At 52.3% G+C, this 17,641-nt stretch overlaps 1 protein-coding gene across 1 annotated transcript; it reads left to right on the top strand.

The window, feature by feature from the left end:
- Positions 1 to 364: 364 nt before the first annotated feature.
- Positions 365 to 2,218, top strand: Lingo1 (leucine rich repeat and Ig domain containing 1). Its single transcript, XM_035444505.1, has one exon. The coding sequence runs from the start codon at positions 374 to 376 to the stop codon at positions 2,216 to 2,218; it is 1,845 nt and encodes a 614-aa protein (XP_035300396.1). The 5' UTR covers positions 365 to 373.
- Positions 2,219 to 17,641: the final 15,423 nt, after the last annotated feature.

The following is a 17,641-nucleotide window of genomic DNA, read 5'->3' as shown; positions in this document are numbered from 1 at the left end:
AAGTGGCAGAGTTGGGTGGAACGTATCATGGTAACTGCCAGGGTAGAGTGCCTAGAAGCCTAAGGAGCCCTCGCCCTTTGGGCTAGGCCCAGGTGTGGTCTCCCTTCACCTTCAGGACTATTCCCAGAAACCTGGCCTTAAGCCCTTTAAGCCTCTGTGAATTAAGACTGGCTTTATTGCTGATGGGGCTCTGAGTGAGTTGAGACTCAGGACATGCCTAGAGTAAACTGTCTGTGACCCCTAAAGGAGACAGAGCTGTTCTGCCTCTGCAACTTTTCCATCTGGGATGGGGGTGAGGTGGGGTCCAGCCAAGCACTGCCTGCTCATTGTCACCTTTGTCCTGTGCTTCTTCCGGCCGCAGGTGAGCGAGAGGATGCTGGCGGGGGGCGTGAGAAGCATGCCCAGCCCCCTCCTGGCCTGCTGGCAGCCCATCCTCCTGCTGGTATTGGGCTCTGTGCTGTCAGGCTCTGCCACAGGCTGCCCGCCCCGTTGCGAGTGCTCAGCGCAGGACCGAGCAGTGCTCTGCCACCGAAAGCGCTTTGTAGCGGTGCCCGAGGGCATCCCCACCGAGACTCGCCTGCTGGACCTGGGCAAAAACCGCATCAAGACACTCAACCAGGACGAGTTCGCCAGCTTCCCACACCTGGAGGAGCTGGAGCTCAATGAGAACATCGTAAGCGCCGTGGAGCCTGGCGCCTTCAATAACCTCTTCAACCTGCGGACGCTGGGGCTTCGCAGCAACCGCCTGAAGCTCATCCCGCTGGGTGTCTTCACCGGCCTCAGCAACCTGACCAAGCTGGACATCAGTGAGAACAAGATTGTCATCCTGCTGGACTACATGTTCCAAGACCTATACAACCTCAAGTCGCTGGAGGTTGGCGACAACGACCTCGTCTACATCTCCCATCGAGCCTTCAGCGGCCTCAACAGCCTGGAGCAGCTGACTCTGGAGAAATGCAATCTGACCTCCATCCCCACTGAGGCACTTTCCCACCTGCATGGCCTCATTGTCCTGCGGCTACGACATCTCAACATCAACGCCATCAGGGACTACTCCTTCAAGAGGCTGTATCGACTCAAAGTCTTAGAGATCTCCCACTGGCCCTACCTGGATACCATGACCCCCAACTGCCTCTATGGCCTCAACCTGACATCCCTGTCCATCACGCACTGCAACCTGACCGCGGTACCCTATCTGGCCGTTCGCCATCTGGTTTATCTCCGCTTCCTCAATCTTTCCTACAACCCCATCGGTACCATCGAGGGCTCCATGCTGCATGAGCTGCTGCGGTTGCAGGAGATCCAGCTGGTGGGTGGGCAGCTAGCCGTGGTGGAGCCCTATGCGTTCCGTGGGCTCAACTACCTACGAGTGCTCAATGTCTCTGGCAACCAGCTGACCACCCTGGAGGAATCGGCCTTCCACTCAGTGGGCAACCTGGAGACGCTCATCCTGGACTCCAATCCACTGGCCTGTGACTGCCGACTGCTGTGGGTGTTCCGGCGCCGTTGGCGGCTCAACTTCAACAGGCAGCAACCCACCTGCGCCACACCTGAGTTCGTGCAGGGCAAGGAGTTCAAGGACTTTCCAGATGTACTCCTGCCCAACTACTTCACCTGCCGCCGGGCCCACATCCGGGACCGCAAGGCACAGCAGGTGTTTGTAGATGAGGGCCACACGGTGCAGTTTGTGTGCCGGGCGGATGGCGACCCTCCACCAGCCATCCTTTGGCTCTCACCGCGCAAGCACTTGGTCTCAGCTAAGAGCAATGGGCGGCTCACAGTCTTCCCTGATGGCACGCTGGAGGTGCGCTACGCCCAGGTACAGGACAACGGCACGTACCTGTGCATCGCAGCCAATGCTGGTGGCAACGATTCCATGCCTGCCCACCTGCATGTGCGCAGCTACTCGCCTGACTGGCCCCATCAGCCCAACAAGACGTTCGCCTTCATCTCCAACCAGCCAGGCGAGGGAGAGGCCAACAGCACCCGCGCCACCGTGCCTTTCCCCTTCGACATCAAGACACTCATCATCGCCACCACCATGGGCTTCATCTCCTTCCTGGGCGTTGTCCTCTTCTGCCTGGTGCTGCTGTTTCTCTGGAGCCGGGGCAAAGGCAACACAAAGCACAACATCGAAATTGAGTATGTGCCCCGGAAATCGGACGCAGGCATCAGCTCTGCTGATGCACCCCGCAAGTTCAACATGAAGATGATATGAGGACGGGGCGGGGTTGGGGCGCAGGGACCCGAAACGGAACTGGGCAGGGAAGGAGCTGGGTTGCTGCCCACTCACTACCAGGCCTTCCCACCTCCTGCCTGCCCTCCTCGCCCACTCTTCCCCTCCTCCCACCACGTGCCCCTGCTGCCTCGCCAGCCCTCACCGCCTGCTCTCCTTCTACCAGGACTTCAGAAGGCCAGGCATGAGGACCCCACCTGCACAGGGGCCAGAGTTGACAGACGAATCCAAAGCCGAGGAACCAACACGCGGCAGAGTCAATAATTCAATTAAAAAAAAAAAGTTACAAACTTCCTCTGTAACTTGGGTTTCAATAATTATGGATTTTTATGAAAACTTGAAATAATAAAAAGAAAAAACTATTTCCTATAGCTAGTCGGAATGCAAACTTTTGATGTCCTGATGGCCCCGGGGCCGCCTTCCAACTCAGTTTCTTGTTTTCTCTTCCTCCTCCTCTTCCTCCTTTCTCTTCTCTTCCCCCGTGGGGAGGGATCACTCAGGAAAACAGGGAAGGAGATTCCAGCCCCACCCTCTGGCCCACTCTGCTAGGCATCATTTGGAGTTCCAGGACCCAGCTCTAGCTGGCTTTTTTTGCAGGAAGTAGGGGAGGGGACAGGATAGCCCAGTGTGGGTGGGGTCTGTCTGCTGGCTGCCAGGCAGCACTGCCAAGGGGAGGTGGGGCCAGGCTCGGGTGTGGCTGAAACTAGGACGGGCTGGGGTCCTCTTGGGGGAACAGCACAGTCAGTGGAGTCAGGAGCCAGAGGCAGGCCTGAGTCTTCTCCTCTGGTCCCAGCTCTGCTGCTCACTGTTGTGTGACTTCAAGCAGGTCACTGGCTCTCTCTGAGCCTCAGTCTCCACATCTGTACAAATGGGAACATTATCCCTGCCCTGCCTACCTCACAGGGCTGTTGTGAGGAATTGATGAGATGATGTATGTGAAACACTTTGTAATCTGTAAAGCGCTGTGCACATGTGTGTGGGTGACTGCTCTCATTATGGTCATTATTCTCTCACTGTGGGGTGGGATCCCCTTGGCTCAGGACTGGGGGAGGGGGTCAGCTCTTGGGGCTCCCATAGGCTCCTCCTAGGATGCTGTCTGGGTTGGAGAGTTGGGGTTTTAGCTCCACAGAGCATGGTAGATTCTTCTACCTCTGGCCAGGAGGCCCCCTAGACAGAGACCAGCTTTGACCTGGCTGTGGACCAATATTGGGAGTACCAGCTCTCTCCAAGTCTTATCTCCACAACTATTTATTGACTATCTGCTACTCCCTGTGTAGAGTCCTCAGGGTAGGAGGCCATTCTGGGGCACTCTGGAGACAGGCTGTCACCCAGCTCTATCAGTCCTTTCACTGGGCCATGCACTGGGTCTATCCTGGGTTTGGCAGTGTCTCTTGGATTTAGATCTGGGACCCAACTGCCCATGAGCTGACTAGGAGAGCCAGATAGTAACCTCCACCTGAACCTTACTGTTCAAGCCAAATCTAAATGCTCCCAACTCAGCCATGGAGAGGGTTGCTCTGGGCAACAGAGTGACAAGATAGTGTCTGTTTGTCATTTTCCTAGAAAGAATCCTTGGGCCCTGTCTGAAAAGCTAACCACAGCTCAGTCATCAGACCTAGTACTCAATACATCTCATGTCTATGGGCAGGGAGGACATAGGCCAGGGATACCTGGCCTCTCTACTCCAAGATGGTATGTCCTCCTATGGACAGCTTCTGTTCAGCCCTATGTGGATTCAGGGTTTCCTGTCTCCCATTCATCCTCTGGCTAAGGGAAAGCTTTAGCAATGCAGAGACCAAGGGCACAGACCCAGCTGAGTAAGGACAGAGAGCAATAGGGAGGTCAGGCCTCAGTATCAAGAAACTGCCAGAATGCAGCTCATCCAGTGGGCTCCCACCTCCAAGCCAAGGCTTGGGAGTGAGCAGCATGACTGGTGAGAGAGCCTGGAATTAACACTCAGTCCTTTACTCATTCATTCATTCATTCATTCATTCATTCATTCATTCATTCATTCATTTCTCAGGCATCATTGCCATGGCTCTGCTCCCAGCTTGGGCTGATGTCTAAGGCTATGGCCAGCCTTGCCCCAGCCTGTTCTCCCAACCACTGCCCAGGACTGCCCTGGACAAGGCTTGAGCTCTCTGGTGACCTCCTACAGGACTCAGTGAAGATTCCCAGAGGAAGCTTAGACAGGTAGTTACAAGGTTCTGAGGTCCAAGGCCATGTCTGTGTTCAAGTTCTAATTCTGTCACTCACCAGCTAGGCAGGATTATCCTCCAAGTCTCAGAGTCTCAGTTCCTCACCTGCAGAATACCCTTTTTTTTTTTTTTTTTTTTTTTTTTTTTTGAGTCAGGTTTCACTATGTAACCCTAGCTGGCCTGGAACTCACAGGTCACCTGCCTCTGCCTCCTGAGTTCTGGGTTAAAGATGTGTGCCACCACCCCTAGCCTTGATCTTACCGCTTTTGTAGGTGAGACGGATCAATGAGGAAGAGGTATATTTGATGACTGGTACAGTGGTGGTAATGCTGATTACTGTCCAATGTAGCTTTTGTGCAAACACAGAGAATAAGGACTAGGGATACCAGTAGATTAGTTGAAGCCAGTCAGCCTCCAAGTGACAAGACCACGGTCTGCTTCCAGACTCTCAGAGCAACCACCTTCTCAGCCTGGGTCAGGGCTTCTCAGCCATGCAGGGACAAGAGAACTCAATGGGCAACCAGAGAGGCTGGGCTATGTAGGGTCCTTGGCATGTAGTGATCTGCATCCAAGATGCTAGTCATATTGCATGATGCTTCAAGAGCTCTGCAGGCCTGCCATCTCCTGAGAGAGACTGGAGCCCAGGCTCTCTGCCGCCCAGTCTGGAGGCTGAGCAAGTACACCATCCTTCCTCTCCAAGAGGCTGCACATGGAATTGTCACATGATCTCTGGGATGCCTCGGGTGCTGCTAGAGTAATAGGACCAGGTGCTAATTTACTCCTGGCTCCTGGGACAGAAATGGTTCCCAAGGAAACTTGGGGACTTGAGAAAATTCCTAGGTTGCCATCAGGTTGGAAAGAGTTTGGGAGAGGAGTGCCCAGGGTCATAGGACAGGGTTGATTGGTCTGGAAGCTAGAAGGCTGATAGGTCTTGGCACAGCTTCTTTTCATGGTGGAAGGTGTCTTGTGTAGAAGAGGGCACTAGTCTACACCACTGCTAGGGCTCAAGGCGCATCCTGGGATACCTGGCTGAGGAGTCTACGTCTCCATGCCCAGCAGCCTCTGGAAGGGACACAGGAGCAGTGGAGACCCCCACCAAGGATGCACAGGCACTGGCCTGGAGGCTGAACCCAGAGACATATAGGAGGCCCCCTACACCCTATCATAATCCTGGGGTCCTGGTCTGCACCTGTGGCCCTGCAGGGATGTCCTGCCATCCCAAATGTGGCAGGGGGCAGTCCTATACCCAGCTAACCTTTCTACCTGGGACCAAGGGAAGAAGTGGTAAGAAGCAATTGGAGTAGAGAGGACAAGATCTGGAATCCTGAGTGTCCACCCATTTTCCAGGGAACGGAACCAAAGCCACTTCCAGGAGCAGGGCATGACAGAAAGATGATGAGACCACCCTCACAAAGCAAATGGACCAGACCAAGCTGACACCCAGGAGATAAGCCCTAGACGGTACAACAAGCTCTTCTTCCTATTTACCCCTGAAATGTCAGATAAGGCTCAGAGAGGGAGAGTAACCCACCAGAGTCACACAGCAGAGGCAGGTAAATAACAGGCTTTAGAGTCAGGCTGACTTTGGTTCAAATCCTATCACCACTGAGACCCTTGTACTAAACGGTGCCTAGAATCCTATTTTTAGGGTACCTGGGAATATAAAGATCATGTTGTATGATTTGAGGAACACTGGTGATTGCTGTGATTAGCCTGATGGGCAAGCAGGGCTGAACCCAGGAGCTGGCGTGTCAGGGACTTTGTAGGACTTGGTGGAACTGGTTAGAAGCCAAGCTGGTCATCCCCTCCACTGGGCTCCTGGAGTCCTAACTGTGAGAGAGGTAGGAACATGGCCACCAGTCTCCCTGCTTGGACAGAACGAGCAAACCCAGGGCCCTGAAGGACAGGACCATGTTTGTGAGTACGAATGAGGGCTACAGACAGCAAAGGAAAGAAGCAGGATAGGCCTTTGACTGGCGTCAGGGTCCTTGGGGAAGTTCTGTCACTAGCTGGTCAAGAGGCTTTGAGACCCTGGTGTCAGGGTCCCTGTGACACAAGAGGACAGAGGCTGGTATGTAGCTCAGTTGATAGAGTGCTTATGTAGCACAAACAAAGCCCTGGGTCTAATCCCTGTTACCACAGATAAGTGTGGCGATACATACCTGTAATCCCAGGAGTACAGGCTAGAGATCTAGAGTTCAAGGTCATCCTCAGTTATGTAGTGAGTTCAAGGCCAGCCTGGGGAGGAGGCAGAAAAAAAAACCCACAAAACCAAGGACAGCACAGACCCACCAGGGAGTTCGTGCCCTCCTGACACAACAGCCCATATAAGACGGAAAGTCACTCCCTGACCCCCACCTGCTCTTAGGAAATCCCCAGCTCCAGCCTCCTTCCTAGTGTGGCTTATTAGAGTCTCTTATCTCTTCATTCAAAGGAAACAAATTTTATTGGTCACCTACCAACCAATGTCTTGGCTGCCTCAGAGTAAGGTGTTCATCCTTTGTCCAATCAGCTGTGGCTAAGGAGCTTCAGAGGCCAAATTTGAGTAAAGAAGTCACAGAAGGGCAAAGGGTTGGGGTGGGGGTAGGGGTAGAATCTCTTGTATCTGCACAGCTACCCATAAAACTTGGTGGTTTGGAGCCACAAGCATGTATTAGTATTCGCCCTTCTGGAACTAGGGCAGAGCCTGGGCAGGACAGCGGCCTATTTCTGCCCTGTGGGACGTCTACCAGGGAGACTTGACAGGACTAAAAGACCCAAAGCAGTTTGTGACCATGTCTGTCACCTTATCAAGGGAGGTTGAGACTGTGGACAACTGGCCCCTGCTTCCACCTGGTCTGTCCAGACTAGCATAACATCTTCTTGGAGGTGTCCCTCTATCACAGTGTAAAGAAGCCATTAAGTGTCTTGACGCCTAGGCTAGAATGTTCCACATGAACGTATGGGCTCCTTCTGTTGTTCAGGTATGTCACAGGCTCCTCAGCTAAGGGGAGGAGAATGGAGCCTGTCAGGAAGAGCTGCATACTCATACTAGAAGACAAGCAGGAAATGAAGGGTGCTAGATGTCTTAGAAGTTACCCTCTATAGGAACAACTACAGTCCCTTTGTTGTAGGAGGGTGCATCCGTTGATGTGGAGGCCTCTACAGTTTGTTCAGGAGTAGGACTCTGAAAGTGATGATAAGGGCAGGGACCATAGAGAGCTGAAACTGACTGACTTTGCTGTCCCCTGGTACAATGTCCTTTCTGTAGCAGGCTTTGGCAGGGGTAGGGGCAGGGGTAGTAATCCTGACAGCTGCAGTTTAACAAGGGTGTGTGGGGACTAGGCTACAAGCCATCCCATCTTCTTCTTTAATCCCACTCCAAAGAAGTTCTAACATATTCCCTTTCAGAGGTAAACCTGGAAGGCTGTTGGGCCCATCTCCAGGTTGGTTTGAAAGCCAGGACTCATTTTGAACCACTCCCAACTCATGCTTCCCATCCATGAAGTGGGCACAGCGACACCACATCCAGCACTCTGTCTTTCATGGATGAATGAGGTGTGGGTGGCAAGCATGCTACAGTGTGGGTAGGTGAACACAGTGTGTGTGAACACCCATGGTCAATATCTGTACCAGGTAACTCTCCTAGACCACCTGGCACCTCTATAGAATATAGAACTCTGATCAGAATACAAGGTTTAGCAGCTGTTCCAAAGGCCTGGCAATCTGGCCTTGGCATCTGCTGGGAGCTGGGGACACAGTAGCCATGTAGTGCAGTCCTAGTGGTCAGGGCTCTCCTCAGGAGTTTGGTTGCTGAGCCTGCAAAGGGATTTATGGCCTCCCGTTATGACATAATCTGCATCCCCAGTCCTGGCTGCTACTATGCCAGGGAGGGCTGGGGAGGCCTCTGGAGACACAGAGACTGAGGGCTGCCCCAGCATAATCCCAGACCCTCTCTTCCCTTCCCCCAGTTCCTTTGAATTCAGCCTTCATACCCATGGGGAACACCAACAGGGGCCACAGCCCAGTTCTCTGAGCATCCTCATCAGCTCCCTGCTTGCTCCCCAGCCCCTCTGTACTGTGGGGACACCTTCCTGGGAACGGTGTTGCAGAATAATCCAGGGAACAAGAGGAGGAAGCCAAAGAAAGGGAAGGTCAGGCAGGGGGTGCGCTCCTCTCTGTGACCATCTCTTGCTCACACAGAGCCCAGGGCTCAGCAGCACTGAAGTGGTAGTCGACCCGTTTTGACAATGAGAAACCAAAGTCTCAAAGAGGCCCAGCCGCTGCCCGGGACTGCAAAGTGGCACCATGATGCTGCAGAAAGCATCAAACGCTCTGCATTCCCATTGTGTGGATGAGGTGCAGGGAGGGGTGTGACAGGGCCAAGGTCACAAAGGGACCTTCAGCAATAGCCCCTTCTCTGATTCAAGCTGAACCAGGAAGTGGCCACAAGGAGGCCACCACCACAGCCCCGGGAAAACTTTCCCACAAGACATACAAGGTCAGGCAAGTGGCGGGAGGGGCAGCTGGAGGCCCTGACTTTGTTCTGACTTGCAGACATTTACATAGCTCGTTAAAAAAATATGGCGTCGTAAAGAGAGACATGGCACAGTAAAGTTGGCCCTCCATTACCTGCCAGCTCCACAGCCTCATAAGGGGACACTCCAAGGACACATGGAACAAAGCTGGGTGGAAATGGAACTGCATCCACAGCAGCACCCATTGCCGGAGGGCAAAGCTGTCCAGGCGTTGTCTCTGCTGTGCCCTGTCCATGGCCCAGCACTAAAAGTGCTTTGTGGGGTGACCTTGTACAAGTTCCTAAACATCTCTGAACCTGTCTTTCCCAAGAGCCTGAGAGAAACCAACACCATCAGGGCCATCTACCTCTTTCCAGCTTCTTCCCTGAACATCGAGATCCCATCACACTGAAGCCTGACCTGCCCATGATGGCAGAAGCAACAATTACAACCTCTCCAGCAGATGGACTATATGTGGCCCGTAAATCCTCACCTGCAGGGTAGCATGCTACCTGGAATAACAGGGAACCTGTGGCCCTTCTACCTGCCCCAGTCCTGATGCCCCTTCTGGCCCATTTCCCACACTGCTTCAAATGCTGCTCAGTACAGAGGCCCTAGAGGCGTTTCATCTGAACAGTCTCTCACATACCTTGGAGGTCTCCTTACCCACTCCTGTGTCGTCTTCCTCCAAAACCTACTAATCATCTACCACCTGGGATGAGTCCCGCCCTTCTTCCTCCCCTTCCCATACTGCTGAGGTGGGGGCCAGATGAGCTTGCTTGTGAGAAGCAGCTAGGGTCTTCTGGTCAGCGATGAGTGCAGGTAGAGCCCCAAGCAGGGAGCAGGCCCTACAGCCAGAGTCAGGGACAGGATCTGGCTGGCCAAGAGCCAGGAGGACAACTATTGCTTTTCTTGTGTGGGGCAGCTGGAAAGGACAGGGACACTGCAGGGTTGATGGGTCTCTGTAGTCACCCAGGCGGAAAGGACTTCTAGAGGTGTGAATTAGATGGCTGGGTGACCTGTCCTTTAGTGAGGACGTGAGCAGAAGAGACTGTCAGAATAGGTTCCCAGGCCCCAACTGGGCCCCTCAAAAGCAGCTTTCTCAGCATACCTGTGGGGATCCATGAGGGGTCTCACCTGAGGACTGTATGTTCAGCTAGCTATGAAGTCCAGAGTCCTACCCGCAGTGGCAGGTTAGGGTACAGTAACCATTCATGTAGAATGAGAGACGGGGGCTGCTTTTCAAAGGGTCCCAAGACCCTCAGCTCCAAGTCCCCTGGTTTAAAATGAAAACCTACTTGATGCTTTTGAGATCTCCCTGTGTTAGAATCTCCCTTCCTATTGGTGTATGATATTTCTGTGGAGAGGACAGGTATGGGGTGATGGCTAGGTAAACTGAGGCAGGATGTTCGATAGAGCATTGCCTGGGCAATGAGGACAAGAGTGACACATTTCACAGTTTAAGGAGGGAAGTACTAGGGGAGGCAGAGCTCAAAGTGAGTTTTCACACACACATACCCCACACCAGCAAGCACACGTGCACAACAAAGAACTCACATCTGTACAACTTCCCATTCTCCCACATTGACAGGACAGCAGATTACATCCACACAAAACCTTACACACACACACACACACACACACACACACACACACACACACGCACGCACGCACGCACGCACGCACGCACGCACACGCGCGCGCGCAAACACACACACACACACACACACACACACACACACACACACACACACACTTGCATACATGGTAGCCTTAGCCTAGAGCCTCTTCATTCTCACCCTCAGAGCCTGGGACAACCAATGAGTGCACTCCAAGCCCTGTCTCCTAGGCAACCAGCCTGAGCTGCCTGGGTATGCTAGGAGGGGCTATGGTGGGACATGATCATGGGGATCCCACACATACACTGCCTTTTGGACCTGTGTGCCATGGCCCTCATTCTTAAAAGGTAGGGAGGCTGAGGGCTGAAGTGATAAAGGTGGCTCAGGAAACCAGATGAAAATGAACCACAATGTGCTGAACAGGTGAGCTTGGAACACGTGAGTATCCTGGCCAGAGAAACCATGGCTCCCCAACTCTCCCCTGACTGTATATACCTGCACACATGTGCGTGCGCACGCACACACACACACACACACACACACACACACACACACACACACACACACACATTTTTTATGGCAAACTTCAGTTCGTGATCTAGGCCCTTCCACAAACGAATTCCCTAATTTTGGATCTGCTAACATGGGGACCAGGTGAGACCAGACCTTGAGTTTTCTGACTCATCGAAACATAGCATATCAGGAAGTTGGGCTGAGTGTAGGGGTTTAAGAGCACAGGGTCTACAGCCAAGAGAGCTGGGTCCAAATCTTGGCTCTGCCACCAGCCAGCTGTGTGACTGTGGCAAGCTGCCCATTCAGCTTGTGAGGAGTGAATTAGATCGTGCCTTCGAGGCCCTTAGAGCTGGGTCTGGCACAGAATAAGTGGCCAATAAATGTTTGCCCCTACTGTTATGATTCGTGCAGAGTCCCACAGCTTTCAGTGCCCAGTCTTTTTTTTTCGAAATGTGTAGAACAACCATGGACCACTAATGCAGGAACCTCATACGCACATGAGGAGAGTCTGTCCCCGCCACACAGTCAGAGCTCTTCCAACACCAGGTGCCCTACACAAAGAAGAGATTTGTCCCATTGGGGTGAAGTTAGCCGTCCTGATTGTCATTTTCCTGTGACTGGACAAGCCTGCATGCTCTCCTTCCATTAAAAGCAAGCATGGTTTCTACCAGGCTCGTAGGCCAAGCTCTGCATGCTAGCACATTCTCTATTTCATGACCATTGCCTCTAGCTCTAGGAAGATTCACCTGCTCCTGCCAGAAGGGGAGGTTGTTCCCCACCTAAGAAGGCATTGGCTATAGGAGGAGGCTTTAGGCCCTCCCATTCCACATCCAATCTGGATTTGTACACCTTGCCTATACTCATCCCGGATGGTCCACAGAGCCAGGTACTAGCTCAACCCAGCTGTCATTCCTGTGTGACCCTGGTTAGTCTCTCCTTGAGGTTTCCCCATCTAGAAAATGGGACATTGCTTGCTCTGCAACAGTTCTTCCTCCTTCCTTCTCCACTGAGTCCCTACTTCCACCAGTCACGGAGAAGCACAGGGGGTATTAGGAGAACACGATAAGCAGAGTCTCTACCCTTGGGGAGCTTGGGGGCGGGAGGGGGGAGGACAGCCAGTGGCTCGTGGGAAACACTGAAAAATGTAGGGAGAGGGCTGGGAAAATAGCTCGGTTGGTAAAAAACACTTGCTATACAATCATGAAGACCCGATTTTAATCCCCAGAACATGCACAAAAAAAACTAAAGTAATGAGGTACTTGTAACCCAGTGCAGTGGAAGCCGAGACAGACTGATCCCTACCTAGCCTAATGTAATATCATCTCAAAACAACAATTTGATGTTTCCTTAAGAATGACACTCGAAGTTGACATCTGGCCTACACACATACACACTCACACACACACACACACACACACACACACAGAGAGAGAGAGAGAGAGAGAGAGAGAGAGAGAGAGAGAGAGAGAGTTAAGGGAGATACAAGTACTGAACATTGTGAGAAATCACACAGGACAAGGTGGGAGCACCCTGTGGGTCACAAAGCGCCCTGTGGCCTGTCAATTAGTTATTGAATGGGACCACAATCAAGCAGAGGGACCATAACTCCCACGTCCTGAGAGCCTTGTACATAGACTGTGCCTCTTTCCTCTACTGCTGCTATCTCCCGGGGACACAGGCCCAAAGCAGTTCCCTCAATGGTCAGTCCCCTGGCCCTGCTCTCCTGTCCTATCTCACTCTGGGGGACAGGCAAGCAGCAGCCCCCCACTCCTTTATCACAGCAGGACCTGCCCTCAGCTCTGCTTTACATAATTGGCTTCTGGTGAGATCAGTTGGAAGTGATTTGGCACATCAGCTTAAGCCTCCGCTCTGCACTAATCTGCAGGCACCCTGAGGCACATTACGGCTCTTCTCAGCAAAAAAAAAGAAATGAAGATCATGGCTCCCCGTTATGGGACTGTTGGCAAACTTGGCTAGCATGTCCAGGAAAAGAACCAGGCTTGTGAGATGTGCCCAGTAGGTGCCAGCTGCTGTCCTACAGTAGGCTCTTCAGGAAATGGAGTAAGAGCCCTAGGCCGCTCTGTGTTAACTACCAGGGCTGTCTGTGTTCCCATACTACTCGACTGCTAGAACAGCAGCCCATTTGCAGATATCTCTGACAGGGGGTGGGGTTGAGGGTATTCCTGTCGAACAGAGGCTCTGGGAAGCCTAGTCCAGCCTAGCCAACCAGGACAGGGATGTGCTTCCTCTTTCACCTTGGCTCAGCTTGTGGCTGCACAGAGCTCAAGTCACCTGTCCCTCTCTGTAGAGCTGCCCAGTCAGGGGATGCATGACTGAGCCTGTTACCCTGAGATGGCAACCTCAGCTTCCCCAGTCCCCGGGGACAACTCACCAGCTTTTGTGTTTAGCTGTAGACTCCCAGAGGGAACTGTCAGGTCAGGATTAGGTCCAATCAGACAGGACAGACCAGGCAGCAGTCAAGGCTTCCTCTTCTGGGCTGTGGGAAGGACAAAGTCTTGAAGTAGGATTGTGGGTAGAATGAGAATGATGATTCCCCCCCCACACACACACACACAGTCTGCAGCGAGGCTCCAGCCGCCCTTTGGAGTCACAGGCACCTTTAAACAGACACGCACACCCTTGGCTCTTGCCTGGATCACAGGTGGCCACAGGTGTTTGGAATGTGCAGACAATGTTCGAGGCTACTGTTAACCACTTTGCCATGCCTAGTCCCACACTGCCGACAGCCACTCCGCTGGTCTCATTCAGGCACTCTCATTGCCTAAATCAGTATTACCCAGGCAGACCTAGAATATATGGTGAGAACACAGATTTCCCAGAACAGGCCCACCCCTACAAGATCAGAATACATGCAGAGGACTTTCCCTACCATATCAGTATACTAGGCATGTAATTCAGTCATAGAGGAAAGTCAGTCCAAGCCAGGGTAACATCCGTTTTGAGCCCATCACTGTGCATTTGTCAGCCATGAGGTAGGTCAGTTAGTTCTCTCTGCTCCTCCTCTCGGTCTGATCCCACTGCACCCCATTCCTGTGCTAGGGAAACAGAATGGACAGCACTTGCTCTGTCTGATCATACAGCTTCAGTTCTGTGAGGTGTGCCTCCCCACCCCCTGTGGGATGAGTGGGACCTGCAATCTGATAGGACCCCCTGCCCTAGTCATGCTGGTTTAGGAGAGGGCACCTGACCCACTTTGAACTGGTCATATCCACTTGTCTTTTCTGTTGAGAATGATCATCTGCCTTAACCTTCTGCAGCTCAGAACCCTTGTCTGGGATGTCTGAACTCGGTTTTGACAAGAGGGAGGCTGGGGGAGGTGTGTGAGTCACAACAAGTCCTGCCTCCAACTTACAGACAGACCCTGGAGGAGACCAGGCCAGCAAGGGAATTTGTCTTGGGAATGTCCCAAGAAATGGAGCACTGGTTCTGTTCTCCTCAGTGGTCCCCCAGCCTGCCTCTCAGTGGACACAGCAGAATTCCTGACTTAGTTACCGTATATACCATAGGTGAGTGGCCTCTTCATCCTTCCTAAATGACTCCGTTTCATATCATCTTGCTCACAACCAGGCTCTGTCCCAGGGCCAGTGTCCCTGGAACGAACATAAGATCACAGTGACATGTTAAGAAACATGATTGCAGAAAGATCTGCCAGTCTTTGGAGCCAGCAAGACAGCTGGGTGAATCAAGATACTCACTTGCTGGGAAAGCAGTTCAGTCCCTGGAACCCCGTGTAAAGTTGGAAGCAGAGAACGGACTCATACAAAGTCCTCTGACCTCCATGCCCACTGTAGCATATGCCACTCCATAACAACAATAATGTTTTTTTGTTATTGTTGTTGTTTGTTTGTTTTGTAACAGGGTCTTACCTTGTGGCCCTGACTAGCCTGGGATTCTCTCTGCAGGCCAGGCTGGCCTTGAACTCACAAAGTTCTGCCTGCCTCTGTCTCCCCAGTGCTGAGATTAAAGGTGTGTGCTACCAGGCACAGCAACTGAAAAAAAAAATCTCAGCTAGGCGGTGGTGGCTCAGGCCTTTAATCCCAGCACTAGGGAGGCAGAGGAAGGCAGATCTCCATGAGTTAGAAGCCAGCCTGGTCTCCAAAGCAAGTTCCAGGACCAGCCAGGACTGTTACACAGAGAAACTTAAAAGGAAGAAAAAGAAAGAAGGAAAGAAAGAAAGAAAGAAAGAAAGAAAGAAAGAAAGAAAGAAAGAAAGGGAAATCTCTTAAATCTCCAGCCTTCCTCTCCCAATCTGGAAACCACCAGGGTGGGGGATGGGGTCCCCACTTGGGAGCCTGTTCCCTCTGTACAGCAGTTCCACTGCTCTCCAGACAACTCAATTTCAGCTTCCAGCTTCTAACAAATCTCTAAGGCTCCCCGATTTCAAAGTCCTACAAGATACATTCTGATTGGCTGAATTGAGTCAGGTGACATCAATCTGGTCCAATCAGGTAAGACTAAGGGTTCATGGAAAACTAGCTGACCCTACCTGGCTGGGGAGAAAGGAAAGTTGAGCTGCAGGGCCAGGAGTTCCCTCTGCTTCAATCCTTTAGTCCTCCAGGGAGCACAGGCCTCAGAAAGCCCCACACTACGCACTAGAACTTGACACCATGATGGAACAAATGTCCCCGATACCCTGTTTTTCCGAGCGCTGCTTCTCATCGGGCGAGGAAGAATGGAGGTCTCAGCCAGGGATTCGCTTGGTTCTGCCAGCAGGGCCTAGTGGCTGCTGAGGGACCAGCAGAGGTGACCCTCACCCTCAGGCACCAGCTGCAGGCCTGATCTGCATCCTGTCCAGATATTTCCAGTAAATAAACATTGACGCTTTTGATATCATGTTAATTTCACAGGCGGCTGCTCTGCTGACAGTCTCCACACTCTGCCAGCACCTCTTGTCAGCTCTATACTCACAAGCAGACAGCAGCCTGCTCACAGGCCACCCCAACATACAGTCAAAAACAAATGCCAGCCTTGCAGCTGGGCAGGCTGGCAGGGGCCTATAATCTCAGCACTCAGGAAGACGCAGCAGGAGGATTGCTATGGGTTTGAAGCCTGTTTAGGGGTAAGAGTTAAGACTGTCTCAATTATTATTATTTTTTTTTAAAGAAGAAGAGTAGGAGGAGGAGGAGGAAGAGGAGGAGGAAGAAAAGAAAGGAAACAAGACACTCAAAACTGTGATGAAGCAATGAGCACCACGGTATCCAGGCTGTGGAAAAAGCAGCCCTGAACAGGGACTCCAACATCTCCTGGGGGCAAGGATCAGGCTACAGGGCTTGGAAGTGTGGTCTTGGTTGTCTCTCTACTTTCCTGGGCCTGTGAAATGGGATTAATATTTCAAAACTTCTTGGGACCCCACCCAAAAGCCCAGGCAACTCCTGCCTCTTAAAACTTCTCTGTAGGCAGCCCTGAAAATCCACTGAAGTGATGGTCTGGCTTTGGCTCCTGCACAGTCCTAGGAGGTGGTTCAAGCAGAGACTTGATACCACGATGCTCATGGAAAAGCTGAGGCTTACTGCAGATGGGAATTAGCTTGGTGCCACAAGAACTGAACCAATCAAGGCAGGATAGAATCCCCCTTCTGTCCCTTCAGCACTGTCAGCTTCATAAACCAGGACCATATGGCCAGAGGAATGGAAGGGTGGGACTCCTGCCTTGTCTTAAGCCTAACTCAGCCAACCCCATGGGCATTATTTGTTTCAGGGTGTGTGTGTGTGTGTGTGTGTGTGTGTGTGTGTGTGTGTATGTGTGTGTGTAGTCATGAGGTCTCATACATATGCATGAATTATTCTATTCTGTGCTGGCTTGGGACCACTTCTGGATAGCATCTCTTTTTGGTACTTTCCAACCCCCACTTTCAGCCAGGGGTCCTGGGCTTCTTAGTAACCTCTCCTGATGCTGCCTTACCTGTGGCAGCAATGGGAGATGGGAGCTGAAAAGTAGGAAATGTTGAAAAAGACTGACAGTCCCAAGTGTCCACAGTGACCACACTTCAATCACCCACCCCGTGAATAGAGGCTTCACCAGTCTGAAGGGATGTTGGGAGGTGCTGCAGCCCAGGGGTGGTGACAGGGGCAGGGGCCAACACCTGGGCCTCAGATTCTGTTCAGGGAGGCTCACATGACCATCTCCTGTGGGGGCAGGGCTTCTAGGCGCCTGCATACCAGCTCACACCCACGCACTCCTGGCGCCTGCTCCAGCTCAATAAAGACTCGTTAATGGACTAAAGTGAGTTAGAGTCATTAACACTGTTATCAAAGGCAGGCAGTGGCTGCCCCAAAGGTCCAGCTCTCTCAGTCTGTGGAGCTTGAGCAAGACCTTCACTCCCCTGAGCCATAGGTCTCTTACTCAAAACCCTCCCACCCCCAAAGGTTTCCCATCACTTGACCAATGTTATTCCCCACTTGGAGTTCAGCATTCAAATCCTCCCCACCCAACTCCCTCCCCTGCTGCCCCTACAGATGTCCACCTATGCAGGATTCTGAACTTCAAGTGCAGTTCTGTCTCCAACCCTTTCATCTACATTCCCCTCTGGATAGACTCCCTGACCCCTGTACACTCAGA

This window comes from Cricetulus griseus, chromosome 4 (genome assembly GCF_003668045.3).
Source record: "Cricetulus griseus strain 17A/GY chromosome 4, alternate assembly CriGri-PICRH-1.0, whole genome shotgun sequence".
NCBI classification, from domain to species: domain Eukaryota; kingdom Metazoa; phylum Chordata; class Mammalia; order Rodentia; family Cricetidae; genus Cricetulus; species Cricetulus griseus.
Note: the sequence above shows the minus strand (reverse complement) of the source record. Positions and strands in the feature narration are given on the sequence as shown.